This window comes from Hemitrygon akajei, chromosome 24, assembly GCF_048418815.1.
Source record: "Hemitrygon akajei chromosome 24, sHemAka1.3, whole genome shotgun sequence".
In the NCBI taxonomy this organism is placed as follows: domain Eukaryota; kingdom Metazoa; phylum Chordata; class Chondrichthyes; order Myliobatiformes; family Dasyatidae; genus Hemitrygon; species Hemitrygon akajei.
Window position 1 is genome coordinate 58,733,865 of NC_133147.1, and position 16,073 is coordinate 58,749,937.

The 16,073-nt window shown below is 46.4% G+C and overlaps 1 protein-coding gene across 3 annotated transcripts in view; it reads right to left on the minus strand.

Moving 5' to 3' along the window:
* LOC140716088 (uncharacterized) overlaps positions 1-9,967 on the minus strand; it is a 28,310-nt gene extending 18,343 nt beyond the window's left edge. Inside the window, exons 1-3 of one of the 3 annotated variants that reach the window (XM_073028788.1) lie at positions 9,867-9,948; positions 9,051-9,285; positions 5,833-6,050 (exon numbers count right to left, since the gene is read on the minus strand). In XM_073028788.1, coding sequence (XP_072884889.1) covers positions 5,833-6,050; positions 9,051-9,285; positions 9,867-9,939 — 526 coding nt within the window. In that variant the 5' untranslated portion in view covers positions 9,940-9,948. Of the gene's footprint in view, positions 1-5,832; positions 6,051-9,050; positions 9,286-9,866 lie in introns of those variants that run through there. The other 2 variants (XM_073028789.1, XM_073028790.1) reach the window with 2 other exon arrangements.
* Positions 9,968-16,073: the final 6,106 nt, after the last annotated feature.

Sequence of the window (16,073 nt, forward strand, 5' to 3'; positions counted from 1 at the left end):
TTGGAGACGCATAATATGATTAGGAATAGTCCACATGGCTTTGTCAAAGGCAGGTCATGCCTTCCAAACGTAATTGAATTTTTTGAGAATGTGACTAAACACATTAAGATAGAGCCTTAGATATAGTGTATATGGATTTTAGCAAGACATTTGATAAGATACCCCATGCAAGGCTTATTGAGAAAGTAAGGAGGCATGGGATCCAAGACTTAGAAAAATAGAAAGCTATGGATAAAGCCTAGGTAGTTCTAAGGTAGGGACATGTTTGGTATAGTTTTGTGGGCCGAAGGGCCTGTACTGTGCTATATGTTTTCGATGTTTCTGAATTCACCACCACTGCATATCTGGCAGGCAAGATAAACCCCAATGCTCAGTAGACGGTCTCAAAAATAGACCATTCAGCCCAAGTCTACTCCTATCAGGGAGCGAGTAAACAACACAAACAGAACAGGAATGGGCAGGCTCTGCCCTTGGTCTGTGTCACCCCTCCATGGATGCCAAGGAGTGAGATACAGGCTGGGGTCTAATCCTGGGATTCAGGGGAGTTTATATACAGAACAACAATTCCTTGGGAGTGGGTTACAGCCTGGGATCCGTTAACATAGTGGGATCAATTTCAGAGGTTTGAGGACATTTATATGGAGAATAACATCCCTGGGAGAGGGTTATAGACTGGGGTGTCCATATATAGAACAATTGATCTCCAGAAGTGGGTTGCAGGCTGGGATCTAAGTGAGGCATTGAGGGTTTTATACACTCCAGCAAGATGGCGGTGCGACTAGTCGCAGCAGCTTCTACAGGGTCAACAGAAGGTGCTATCATTCTACTTAAATGCACATCTAATAATCGCAAGATTCTGTCATAGGTTAAGAACTCAAAAGTACTGCAAGTCTACACCAAAAGCCAGTTGCTTGCTGACAGAGATAATGAACAAGCTGCGCAACATGGAGCTGCCACACCCTTGAGTCTATGTGAATTGGTCTCCATCAGCTGTGCACATCAGGACACAGCAACGTTCCCCCTTTTTCATTACAAAACTCTGTCAGATTGCATAGGGATCGTGAGTGAACAGCCTTTTTCAAGTACAGCCACGAATTTTCATTTGGAGTGAGGTCTGGACTCTGACTAGGCCACTACAAGACATTAGTCACTCAATTTTTGAGGATGGCCTGCTCTAGGCAGATATACAGCTGTGCTTTCCATTTCTTAATGACTGGCTTAACTGTATTCCAATGGATATTCAGTGACTTGGAAATTTCCTTGTATCCATCTCCTGACTTATACTTCTCAATAACCTTTTTGTGGAGTTCCTTGGAGTATTTTTTTGTTTTCATGGCATAGTTTTTGCCAGGATACTGACTCACCAGCAGTTGTATCTTCCAGATACAGGTGCATTTAACTACAATCAATTGAAAGATCGCAAGACATAGGAGCAGAATTAAGCCATCTGGCCCATCGAGTCTGCTCTGTGATTCAATCATGACTGATCCTTTTCTCCCATCTCCTCCTCAAGCCTAGTTCCCAGCCTTCTTCCCTTAACCTTTGATACCATGTCCAATCAAGGACCTATCAGTCTCAGCCTCAAACACACCCAACGACCTGGACTCCACAGATGCATGTGGCAACGAATTCCACAAATTTACCACCCTTTGGCTAAAGAAATTTCTCTGCATCTGTTTTCAAAGGGCGCCCCTCTATCCTGAGGCTGTGACTTCTTGTCCTAGACCCTGCCACCATGGGAAACATCCTTTCCCCACATAATCTGTCTAGGCCTTTCAACATTCGAAAGGTTTCAATGAGATCCCCCTCATCCTTCTGTATTCCAGCAAGTACAGACCCATCAAACGTTCCTCATCTGATAACCCTTCTACTCCTGGAATCATCCTTGTGAACCTCCTCTGGACCCTCTCCAATGACAGCACATCTCTTCTAAGATGAGGGGCCCAAAACTGTTCACAATACTCAAGGTGAGGCCTCACCAGTGCCTTATAAAGCCTCAGCATCACACCCTTGCTCTTGTATTCTTTACCCCTTGAAATGAATGCTAACATCGCATTTGACTTCCTCACCACTGATTCAACCTGCAAGTTAACCTTGAGGCTGTTCTGCACAAGGCCTCCCAAGTCCCTTTGCATCTCAGACGTTCGGATTTTCTCCCCGTTTAGAAAATAGTTCACACATTTATTTCTACTACCAAAGTGCATGACTGTGCATTTTCCAACATTGTATTTCAATTGCTACCTTCTTGCTCATCCTCCTAATCTGTCTCAGTCCTTCTGCATCCTACCTGTTTCATCAATGCTACCTGTCCTCCACCAATCTTGGTATCATCTGCAAACTTGGCAACAAAGCTATCTATCCCATCATCTAAATCAATTATATACAGCATAAAAAGAAGTGGTCCCAACACTGGCCCCTGCGGAACACCACTAGTCACTGGCAGCCAACCAGAAAAGGATTCTTTTAATTCCCACTCACTGCCTCCTACTAATCAGCCAATGCTCTAAACATGTTACTAACTTTCCTGTGATACCATGGGCTCTTAACTTGGTAAGCAGCCTCATGTGTGGCACCTTGTCAAAGGCCTTCTGAAAAGTCCAAATATATAACATCCACTGCATCACCTTTATCTATCCAAATGGTAACCTCCTCAAAGAATTCCATCAGGAATTTCCCTGAAGGAAACCATCCTGACTTTGTACTATCTTGTCCTGTGTCACCAAGTACTCCATCACCTCATCTTTAACAATTGACTCTAACATCTTCCCAACCACTGATGTCAAGCTAACTGGTTGAAAATTTCCTTTCTGCTGCCTTCCTCCTTTCTTAAAGAGTGGACTAACATCTGCAATTTTCTATTTCTCTGGCACCATGCCACAGTCCAATTATTTTTGAAAGATAATTTCTAATGCCACCACAATCGCTAACACTGCCCCTTTCAGAACCCCAGGTGCAGTTCCTCTGGTCCAGGTGACTTGCGTACCTTTAGCTCTTCCAATTTTTTGAGCACCTTCTCTCGTAACAGTAACTGCCTCCACTTCTATTCCTTCACACACTACAACATTAGGCATACTGCTAGTGTCTTCCACAGTGAAGACTGATGCAAAATACTTATTTAATTCATCAGCCATACCCTTGCCCCTATTATTATTTCTCCTGCCTCATTTTCTAGTGGTTCTACATCCATTCTCATTTCTCTTTTTTAAATGTACCGGTACTTGAAAAAAACTTTTATAATCCATTTTGATATTATTTGCTACCTTGCTTTCATATTTCATCTTTTTCCTTCTAATGATTTTTTTTAGTTGATCTGTGTAGGTTTTTAAAAACTTCCCAATCCTCTATCTTCTCACTAATTTTTGTTTTGTTGTATGCACTTTCTTTTGTTTTTACAATAGATTTGACTTCCTTTGTCAGCTACAGTTGTACTATTTTACCATTTGAATATTTCATTTTTGGAATACATGTACTGCACCTTCCTCATTTTTCCCACAAACGCACACCATTGCTGCTCTGCTGACATCCCTGCCAACAGCTCCTTCCAATTTACTTTGGCCAACTCCTCTCTCATACCACTGTAATTTCCCTTACTCCACCAAAATACTGTTATAGCAGACTTTACTTTCTCCCTATCTAATTTCAAGTTGAACAAAATCATATTGTGATCGCTGGTTCCTAAGGGTTATTTTACCTTAAGCTCCCTAATCGCTTAATGTTATGCTCATTACATAACACCCCACCCAGTACTGCTGAACACCCTAGTAGGCTTAATGACAAATTGCTCTAAAAAGTCATTTTCAGCAAACGTACTCTCTTGCAGTCCATTACCAACCTGATCTTCCCAATCGACCTGCATGTTAAAAATCGCCCATGACTACCATAACATTGCCCTTTTGACTCGCCTTTTCTATTTCCTGTTGTAACCTGCGGTCCACCTCCTAGCCACTGTTGGGAAGCCTGCATATAACTGTCATCAACGTCCTTTTACCCTTGCATTTTCTTAACTCAATCCACAAGAGTTCAACATCTTCGATCCTATGCCACATCTTTCTACTGATTTGATGCCATTCTTTATCAGTAGAGCCACACCATCCCTTCTGCCTACCTTTCTATCCCTCCAATATAACACCTTGACTGCACACAAGTCTCCAAAAACAGATCTCCATTTAATTAATTATGCGACATCCAAAACCAATTGGCTACACCAGTGATGATTTAGCTGGGTGAATACTTGTACAATTAATTTGTGGTTTATATTTCTAATTAATTTAAATCATTTCGTAGAGATCTGTTTTTTTTCTGTTGATCAATGTTGGGAAAGCCAAATTAAATATCTACCGTGGTTCAATGTTGCAAAACAATAAAACATTAAAACTTCCAGGGGGTGAGGGGAATACTTTTTATAGGCACTCTATATATTTGTCTGGTTGTGTTTTGACTAATATTGTATATGGGCTTGTATTTGCGAGTACTGGGTCTCAAAGCCATAGATTCACCTTGCAGGAGTCGAGCGTCAGGGCAAGGACTGGGTCTCAAAGCCATGGAGTCACCTAGTGGGCACCAGGTTAGTCAACTGAAATGTTGATGGACTGTGGGATCTGGACTAATACACCTCTGCACATTCTGCATCATTGTATTTTTACTAGTATTCTATACTGGTTTGTTACCTTGCACCTTGAACCTGTAGTAACAGTGTCTCATTTGGCTATAGTCATGAATATTCATACCTGGTTAAATGCCAATTAAACATGAATTGAATAACATATCTCCAGGATGGGATCTAATCCAGGGGTTCAGTCTGTTTATATATAGACAAAAACAGATCCCTGTGAATGGGTTACATACTGGTCCAGAGGTTCGGGGGTGGTTTATATATAGAATCCCCGGTATGGGGTTATAGGCTGGGATCTAAATTAGGGGTTAGAACATAGAAATTTACAGCATATTGTGCAAGATTGTGTAAACCAGGTAACCTACACTATTACCCTAGTGCATAGCCCTCTATTTTTCTAAGGTCCATGTATGTCAGACTCTCTTAAACAACTCTTTTGCACCCACCATCGCCAGCAGTGCATTCCATGCACACACCACTCTATGAAAAACTTCGCTCTGACATCCCCTCCAAGCACCTTAAAACTATGCCCCCTCGTGTTAGCCATTTCAGCCCTGGGAAAAAGCCTCTGGATACATGATCAATGCCTCTCATCATTTTATACACCTCAATCAGGTCACCTCTCATCCTCCGTTGCTCCAAGGAGAAAAGGGCCAAGTACACTCAACCTATTGTCACAAGGTACATCCTCTAATCCAGGCAACATGCTTGTAAATCTCCCCTGCACACTCTCTATAGTATCCTCATCCTTCCCATAGTGAGGTGACCAGAACTGAACACAGGTTCAGGGTTTCTGTCTATAGAATGATAGATTCTCGTGAGTGGGTCACAAACTGGGATCTGATCAGAGGTTGGATTCTATAATGCACAGACACGCACTCGGTGGGGGGGGGCCATGTCCAGTGAATTCAAAGTTCAAAGTAAATTTGTGATCAAAGCATGTATATGTTATCACATACAACTTGAGGTACATTTTCTTGCAGGCATTCACAAAAAAAATGAAATACAATAGAAATTTACGAAAAACTATGCATAAACATAACAAAGACTGAAAACCAACCAATGTGCAAAAGAAGAGAAACTACGAACAAAAACAGTAGACAACAAAAATTGTAAAGAGTCCTTGAAAGTGAGTCAGTAGGTCATAGAATCGGTTTAGAGTCGTGGTGATTGAAGTTATCCACACTAGTTCAGGAGACTAATGGTAATGGTATAATTACTCTTTCTGAACTTGGTAGTGTGGGACCCAAGGCTCCTGCCCAATGGCAGTAGTGAGAAGATCGAATGGTGGAGAAGACCTGATGGGTTGAATGGCCTAATTCTACTGCTGTGTCTGAAAGCCTCGAAAGACAGCGGGCCGTGAGGGAGTAAGGTGATGGTGATCCAGTCCGGGGAGGACTTTGGATGAGGCCGGCACAGGCTTGCTGCCTCCCTCCCACTGCAGAGTGGGGTGGGGGGGTGGGGGGAGAAAGAGAGAGATCTTTCAATTCAAGTCTGTCATTTAACCACTTAACTCATGAAACAGCCAAACAAGACAGTGTTACTATGCGATCTAGATGCAAAGACACATCACTAATAGTCACAGCCAAGATCACAATCACATAATACGAATCTCAGCAAACCACATGCACCAAATGCTGGTGGAACTCAGCAGGCCAGATAACATCTGCAGTCGACGTTTGTAGATGCACAGTAAAAAGTGTCACAGTAGTCACAGTAGAAAGTAGGGATGAGGAGGAAGAACCACAAGGTGACAGAGGAAACCAGATGGAGAAGAGGGGTGAAGTAAAGAACTGGGAAGTCGATTGGTTAAAGAGATAGAGGGCTGGAGGAAGGAGAATCTGATAGGAGAGGACAGAAGGCCACAGAAGAAAACAGGGGGAGGGGCACCAGAGGGAAGTGATGGGCAGGTAAGAAGATAAGGTGAGAGGGAGAAATGGGAACAGGGAATGGTGAAGGTGGGGGGCTATTACTGGAAGTTCGAGAGATCGATGTTCATGCCACTAGGTTGGTTACCCAGACGGAATACAAGGTCTTGTTCCTCCAACCTTAGTGTGGTCTGATCGCAACAATAAAGGAGGCAGTGGACTAACATGTCAGAATGGGAATGGAAAGTGGAATTAAAATTAAAATGGAGATACCACTTTTTCTAGCCAACGGAGTCTCCAATCTGCGTAATACAGCAGGCCACACTGAGAGCACTGGATACGGTACATGGCCCCCAACAGACGCACAGGTGAAATGTCGCCTCACCTGCAAGGACTATTTGGGGATCTGAATGATAGTGAGGAAGGTGGTGTATGGGCAGGTTTAACACCTGTTCCATCTGCAAGGATAAGTGCCAGGAGGGAGATCAATGGGGAGGGACAAATGGACCAGGGAGCCATGTAGGGTGCAATCCCTGCAGAAAGCAGAAGGTAGAAGGGGATTGGGGTGGAGGTGGGAAAGATGTACATGGTGGTGGGATCATGTTGGACATGGCAGAAATTATGGAGAATTCTGCGCTGGATGCAGAGGCTGGTGGGGTGGCAGGAGGATGGGTTAAGCAAAATGAAAGCGATGCAGTTGAGGGCGGAGTTGATGGTGGACGAATGAGGAAGCCCCTTTCTTTGAACAAGGAGGACACCTTAGTTCTGGAATGAAAAATGCCTCACCCTCAGTGACAGGGTGGGAAAAGGTATAGTCCAGGTAGCTGTGAATCAGTGGATTAGCTGCATCCAGAGAAAGAGACAGAATGGGGAGAGAGGTGTCAGAAACAAGACCAGGTAGATTTGAATGCAAGGTAGAAGTTGGAGGCAATGAAGTTGATGAAGTGGTCAAGCTCTACGTAAGTGCAAGAAGCAGCACCAATGCAGTCAATGTAGCATAGGAAAAGTTGGAGAGCGATACCAGTATAGGCTTCGAACACAGACTGTTCCACGTAGCCAACAAAAAGGCAGGCATAGCTGGGACCCATGTGAGTGCCCATTGCTACACCTTTTACGAGAAGGAAGTGAGATGAGACAAAGGACAAATTATTGAGAGGGAGCACCAGTTCAGCCAGATGGAGAGTGGTGTTGGAGGGGAACTGGTTGGGGTCTGGTGTCCAGAAAGAAATGGAGAACTTTGAGGCCTTCCTAGTGGACGACGGAGGTGTATAGGGACTGGACATCCATATTGAAAATAAGATGATCGTGGCCGGGGAACTTGAAGTCACTGAAAAGATCAAGAATGTGTGACGTGACACAGATGAAGGTAGGAAAGGATTAAACCAGGAGGGAAGGGGTAATAAAACTGAGTTGAGGTATGCAGATACCTCAAGTTCAGTGGGGTAGCACCAAGCAGAAACAGTGGGTCTACTTGGACAGGCAGGCTTGTGGATCTTGGGTAGGAGTTAGAAATGGGAGGTGCTGGGTGAGGAAAATATGAGGTTGGTGGCAGTGGCTGAGAGATCCCCAGAGTTAATAAGGTTGGTAATGTTGTGCAAGGCAATGGCCTGGTGCATCTCAGTGGGGCCTTGTTACAGGGGTAAGTAAGAGGAGGTGTCTGAGTTGTCTCTGGGCCTCAGCAAGGCAGAGGTCAGTCCACCAGACTAATACAGCACTCCCCCTTATCTGCAGATTTGACGGTGAGGTTAGGATTAGTGCAGAGGGATTGGAGAGCAATGCATTCGGAAGGAGTGTGGTTGGAATTGGACAGAGGAGCAGTGAAGTTGAGACAGTTGATGTCCCGTCAACTGTTGGCAATGAAAAGATCCAGAACAGGCAGAAGGCCAGGGTGGGGTCCAGGAAGAGGAGGAGGGTTGAAGGCAGGAGAATGGGTCATCAGTGTGGAGAAGGGAGTCCTTGCCAAAGTAGGCACAGAGACAGAGGCGGTGGAAGAAGAGCTCAGTGTCGAGGCGGGTGTGGAACTCACTGAGGTGCGGGTGCACTATGACAAAGGTGAGGCCCACATTGAGGAACATCTGCCTCAGAGACGGGAAGGTTGGAGGGGATGGTGAAGACCGGGTTGGATGAGAGCTGGGATGGGGGGGTGGGGGGTTGGTAGAATCAGAGGAGAGGAGGGTTGGGGTGTTCAGGGATGGTAGGGTGTGAGGAAGATGGAATCTCCGAGGACCCAAGAGCTGGCAGTAGGGACTGAAAGACACGGGATTGCAGAGCCCAGTTGGAGTTTGTGCAATGGCACTTTGAAGATGTCAGAGGTCGTTGGAACCCGTATTGATGGCGGTGGACATCCGACCTACCGAAGGGTTTCCGCCCAAAACGTTAGATAGATAGATACTTTATTCATCCCCATGGGGAAATTCAACTTTTTTTTCCAATGTCCCATACACTTGTTGTAGCAAAACTAATTACATACAATACTTAACTCAGTAAAAAATATGATATGCATCTAAATCACTATCTCAAAAAGCATTAATAATAGCTTTTAAAAAGTTCTTAAGTCCTGTACTCTTTACCATAGATGCTGCCTGGCCTGCTCGGTTCCTCCAGCATTTGGTATGTGCTGATGGCAGTGGAGTCCGGATACTGAATCTGCTCTGGTATGATTTATGCAGGGAATTGCGGTCTGGAGACGTCCGTGGCTCCGTGCCCGCCGACGCCCACATCTCTCCCCTCCTCCTCTTCCCCCAACCCCCTCCCCGGCGACGCCACAGCTTGATGCATACATGTCAACAAACCCATGTACAATATCTATCAAAAATACAAAGATGCAAAATATGCTTTTATACATAGTCCAGACCCCACAGCCCACCAGTATCATCTGTCGACTAGCTCCCGGCGCCTGCTAGGCGATACCGTCGCTTTGAACCCAGTGCTCGAATATACAAGCACATACAGATTAGTGAAAACACCACCAGACAAATACACCAGACACCCTTCAGTCCATTTTAAATACTCAGGCGCCACAACTGCGCTAAGACACCCCGCAAGCTTGAGGTCCATTGAGTGTCGCTAAAAAAAAATCTGCAGTCGGCCACAGCAGAGCTGGTCCAAGCCGAGCGAAAGCCCGGCAGGGTGGCTCCAGCTCCGAAATGGATACCGCGCCACACTGCCCCTGGTGAAGCACAACGGCTTCATCCCCTTTCCGAGCGGCTGCAAACGGGCGACACCGTGACTTCAGGCCTAGCCCTAGGCCCAAGTCGTACGGCCCCCTCCAACCGCCCCACATTAACGACGGCCACTCGCTAACAGCCTTCGTCCAAAGCCCGAAAATTCCGACCCCTCTCCTTCCCCCACCGTCCAAACAAAACGACCAAGCTCGGGATCCCCACCTTCAGTTAACAGGACCGGGATCCACATTGTCAGGGTCATAAACCAGTACCGCCAGGTAGTTACTACCCCCATCTTAAACAGCAGTTGCCTGTCCGGTGAGCCGGACGTGACGTAAGGGAGATGACGTATGGCGCCTCCGTGTGAGGATGAAGCGATGAAGAAAGAGGCCCCTTTGCCCACACCTCAGCGAAATGATGCCCAACTCTTCTTCCGCCGGCTCCATCTCCGAGCTTACTTCTTTGACAAGGACTCTCCTACCCCCACCGATGACCCCTTCTCCCGTCTTCAACCCTCCTCCTCTTCATGGACACCCGGCTCTGGTCTTCTGCCTGCTCTGGATCTCTTCATTGCTAATTGCCGACGGGACATCAACCGTCTCGACTTCACTACACCCTGTTCCAATTTCAACCCAACTCCTTCCGAACGCTCTGCTGCCCGCTCCCTCCGCACCAATCCCAACCTCACTTTAAAACCTGCTGATAAGGGGGGAGCTGTTGTTGTCTGGCGTACTGACCTCTACCTGGCCAAGACACAGCGACAACTCTCTGATACCTCCTCTTATTTACCCCTTGATCATGACCCCACTAAGGAGCACCAGGCCATTGTTTCCTATACCATCACCAACCTTATCAGCTCTGGGGATCTCCCATCCACTGCCACCAACCACATAGTTCCCACATACCGCACTTCCAGTTTCTACCTCCTACCCAAGATCCACAAACCTCTGCCTGTCCAGGTAGACCTATTGTCTCAGCTTGCTCCTGCCCCACTGAACTCATTTCTGCATACCTTGACACTGTCTTATCCCCCCTTGTTCAATCTCTTCCCACCTATGTTCGTGACACTTCTCACTCTTTGAATTTTTTCAATGATTTTAAGTTCCCTGGCCCCCACCGCCTTATTTTCACCATGGATGTCCAGTCCCTATATACCTTCATTCCCCACCCGGATGGTCTCAAAGCTCTTCGCTTCTTTTTGGATTCCAGACCTAACCAATTCCCCTCTACCACCACTCTCCTCCGTCCAGCGGAATTAGTTCTTACTCTCAATAATTTCTCCTTTGGCTTCTCCCACTTCCTCTAAACCAAGGGTGTAGCCATGGGCACCCGTATGGGTCCCAGTTATGCCTGCCTTTTTGTTGGCTTTGTGGAACAGTCCATGCTCCAAGTCTATACGGGTATCCGTCCCCTTCTTTTCCTTCGCTACATCAACGCCTGCATTGGTGCTGCCTCCTGCACGTATGCTGAGCTCGTTGACTTCATTAACTTTGCCTCCAACTTCCACCCTGCCCTCAAATTTACCATTTCCGACACCTCCCTCCCCTTTCTTGATCTTTCTGTCTCCATCTCTGGAGATGGCTTATCTACTATAAGCCTACAGACTCTCACAGATACCTGGACTATTCCTCATCCCACCCTGTCTCTTGCAAAAATGCTATCCCCTTATCACAATTCCTCCGTCCCCGCCACATCTGCTCTCAGGATGAGGCTTTTCATTCCAGGACGAAGGAGATGTCTTCCTTTTTTAAACAAAGGGGCTTCCCTTCTTCCACCATCAACTCTGCTCTCAAACGCATCTCTCCCATTTCCCCCACATCCGTTCGGATGCAGTTCATAGACTTTAGTTCAGCATTCAACACAATCATCCCTCAGAAACTGACTGGAAAGCTGAGCCTATTGGGCCTGAACACCTCCCTCTGCAACTGGATCCTAGACTTCCTGACTGGGAGATCTCAGTCAGTCTGGATTGGGAGCAGCATCTCCAACACCATCACACTGAGCACAGGGCCTCCCCAGGGTTGCGTGCTCAGTCCACTGCTGTTCACTCTGCTGACCCACGACTATGCTGCAACACACAGCTTGAACCATATCATCGTTCGCCGATGACACCACCGTGGTGGGTCTCATCTGCAAGAACAACGAGTCAGCTTACAGAGAGGAGGTGCAGCGGCTAACGGACTGGTGCAGAGCCAACAACCTGTCTCTTAATATGAACAAAACAAAAGAGATGGTTGTTGACTTCAGGAGGGCACGGAGCGACCACTCCCTGCTGAACATCAACGGCTCCTTGATAGAGATCGTAAAGAGCACCAAATTTCTTGGTGTTCACCTGACGGAGAATCTCACCTGGTCCCTCAACACCAGCTCCATAGCAAAGAAAGCCCAGCAGCGTCTCTACTTTTTGCGAAGGCTGAGGAAAGTCCATCTCCCACCCCCCATCCTCATCACATTCTATAGGGGTTGTATTGAGAGCGTCCTGAGCAACTGTATAACTGCCTGGTTCGGAAAATGCACCACCTCGGATCGCAAGACACTGCAGCGGATAGTGAGGTCAGCTGAGAAGATCATTGAGGTCTCTCTTCCCGCCATCACAGACATTGACACTACACGCTGCATCCGAAAAGGAAACAGCATTATGAAGGACCCCATGCACTCCTCATACAATCTCTTCTCCCTCCTGCCATCTGGAAAAAGGCTCTGAAGCATTCGGGGTCTTACGACCAGACTATATAACAGTTTCTTCCCCCAAGTTATCAGACTCCTCAATACCCGAAGCCTGGACCGACACCTTGCCCTACTGTCCTGTTTATTATTTATTGTAATGCCGGTACTGTTTTGTGCACTTTATGCAGTCCAGTGTAGGTCTGTAGTCTAGTATAGCTTTCTCTGTTTTTTTTATTACGTAGTTCAGTCTAGTTTTTTGTACTGTGTCATATAAACCATGGTCCTGAAAAATGTTGTCTCATTTTTACTATGCACTGTACCAGCAGTTATGGTCGAAATGACAATAAAAGTTGACTTGACTTGACATCTGCCCTCACCCCATCCGCCCGCCACCCCATTCAGGATAGGGTTCCCCTTGTCCTCACCTACCACCCCACCAGCCTCCAGGTCCAACGTATAATTCTCCGTAACTTCCGCCACCTCCAACGGGAGCCCACTACCAAGCACATCTTACCCTCCCCCCCCTTTCTGCTTTCAGCAGGGATTGCTCCCTACACGACTCCCTTGTCCACTCGTCCCCCCCATCCCTTCCCACCGATCTCCCTCCTGGCACTTATCCTTGTAAGCGGAACAAGTGCTACACCTGCCCTTACACTTCCTCCCTCACCACCATTCAGGGCCCCAGACAGTCCTTCCAGGTGAGGCGACACTTCACCTGTGAGTCGGCTGGTGTGGTATACTGCGTCCGGTGTTCCCGGTGTGGCCTTTTATATATTGGTGAGACCCGACGCAGACTGGGAGACCATTTCGCTGAACATCTACACTCAGTCCGCCAGAGAAAGCAGGATCTCCCAGTGGCCACACATTTTAATTCCACGTCCCATTCTCCTGATATGTCTATTCATGGCCTCCTCTACTGTCAAGATGAAGCCATACTCAGGTTGGAGGAACAACACCTTATATTCTGTCTGGGTAGCCTCCAACCTGATGGCATGAACATTGACTTCTCTAACTTCCGGTAATGCCCCTCCTCCCCTTCTTACCCCATCCCTGACATATTTAGTTGTTTGTTTTTTTTCTTTCTCTCGCTGCCCATCACTCTGCCTGTTCTCCATCTCCCTCTGGTGCTTCCCCCCTCCCCCTTTCTTTCTCCCGAGGCCTCCCGTCCCATGAGCCTTTCCCTTCTCCAGCTCTGTATCACTTTCGCCAATCACCTTTCCAGCTCTTAGCTTCAACCCACCCCCTCCGGTCTCCTATCATTTCGCATTTCCCCCTCACCCCACTACTTTCAAATCTCTTACTATCTTTCCTTTCAGTTAGTCCCGACGAAGGGTCTCGGCCCGAAACGTCAACAGCGCTTCTCCCTATAGATGCTGCCTGGCCTGCTATGTTCCACCAGCATTTTGTGTGTGTTGTTTGAATTTCCAGCATCTGTAGATTTCCTCGTGTTTGCCCCGAAGAAAGAGGCGCTGGGTTCTGATGGAGAGACTGCATTCACCAGGTGAGAGCCCGAAAATCCTGTCATGGATAAGCTATGTCCTCCCAGCACCAATGCAGTTTACCAGCAACTTAAGAGATAACTGGAAACACTTCAAATAACGATGTGCGCAGAGCCGGAATTGGCGAAGGTGCTTTGGACATATATGACAGCTTTCCAATTGATGAACAGCCTTTTCTATGGACACTGGTGAAAACTTCTGAGGAATATTTTGTTCCAAGTATAAACGTCACGCTCAAAAGATACAAGTTCTTCTCTTGTGATTAGAAATAAAGTGTTAGCTTTGACCAATACTGAGCTTCACACACTGAGCAAGTCCTGTGAGTTTGGGGACTTGAGAGACTCACTAGTTACAGACAAATTAGTTTGTGGAATCCCGGATAATGGACTGAGAGAAAGCCTGCTCCATGAAACAGATTTAATGTTAGAAAAGGCTGGAGAAGTTGTTTTCTTGATATCACTGTGTCAGGGTGATGACTTCTCTATTGGCTGCCTTATTATTAGAGATAAGGCCAATCAATGTAGCATTGTTAGCAAATGTAATTAGCAGGTTGGAGCAGTGGGTAACAACACAGTATTGGGTATACAGAGAGTAAAGGAGCGGGCTTAGGACATAGCCCTGAGGGGCTGTCATGGAAACACTAAGAACACCTGGAGTTACTTAGAGTTTCGTTTTAAGAGATTATTAACATGACAGCATGGAGGGTCTGCAGCAGTCCCCACCGCCACCAGAACTCTGAATTCTAGGTTATACAGAGCTCATATTTATACAGCAAGACAAACAACTTCACATAACTTTGGCATCCCACAGTCAGCACAAGATCAATCGCTTAAAAGTCATGTCAATTATTCTGTCAGCACAAGTTTAACAGTCGACTTTGTTCCCTATTCTCTGGGCTCATAATTTACCCCCAGACACATCATCCCTCTTGGTCCCAGAGGCCTAGTATCTTATTAATTGGAGTTTCTGGTACTGCGCTTATCATCCAAGGTTATTCTCGACACGCATCAGCAGTCTTAAGCCCAGCTGCTCCAGAATTGTCAAGTATTCCATTAGACACTAGTTTTAACCATTGCTACCACAGTGGCTCCTGTATTGAGGGGCAGAGGTGAGGGAGCCCATTCTTACCACCTGCTGGCAATCTGACAGGAAGGCCAGGATCCAGCTGAACAAGGCAGGGTGAAGGCCGATGTCTCTGAACTTCTTGTCGAGCCTGGAGGCAAATATGGTGTTGAATGCTGAACTGTAGTCCAAGAAAAGCATTCTCACATAAGCATCCTTCTTCTAGATGTGTAATGACAGTGTGTCGAGCTGTGACTATTGCATTGTTTGTTGATCAGTTGTGCCGGTAGGTGAATTGTAGGGGCTCCAGTGTGGATGGTAGCATGCTGCAGATGTAGTCCTTGTAGTCTCAAAGCATTTTGCTTATTATTGAGGTGTGACAGGACACCAGTTGTTCAGACATGTTAACTTGGTCTTTTTAGGCACCGGTAAAATGGTGGATGTTTTGAAGCAGGAGGGCACTGGGAGAGGGAGACATTAAAAATGTCTGTTAACACACCTGCCAGTTGTGCCGCGCACATCCTGAGTACCTGCCCTGGGATGCCATCCGGTCCCGCAACCTTGTGACTGGAAGGTCTACGCCCACTGTTGAACTTATAACAGCTTTCTTAGCTAAGCAATTAACTAACTCATTCCCCTTGTTGCCTCCTGTGCTGGGACCCATAAGTAGACATGTAAACCAATACTTACTATATGAAATAATGTTTGATGAGCTTCCAACACTAAGTATGACCTCCTGCTAAAATGACCTATTCTAAGATTCATCAAAACTGAAAAGGAGTCTGAACAAATTACAACTTTGCATGGACAAATTTCGTCCACCCACTGTAAGCCTAAAGTGATGGCAACCAATTCTGTTGTAAATACTGGTAAATAATCGATAATAATGTATAACTCCCATCAATGTCTGTAAGGACTTTGTCCTCCCCATTATGGTGGGCTGTCTCTGGGTGCTCCAGTTTCCTCCCACATTCCAAAAACTATAATGCATAGGAACAGAATTAGGCCATTTGGCCCATCAAGTCTGCTTCTGCATTTGATCATGGCTGATCCATTTCCCTCCCAATCCCATTCTGCTGCCTTCTCCCCATGACCTTTCACACCTGGACTTATCAAGAATCTGTCAACCTCCACTTTAAATACACCCAGTGGCCTGGCTTCCTGAGTTGCCTGTGGAAATGAATTCCAGATTCACCAACCT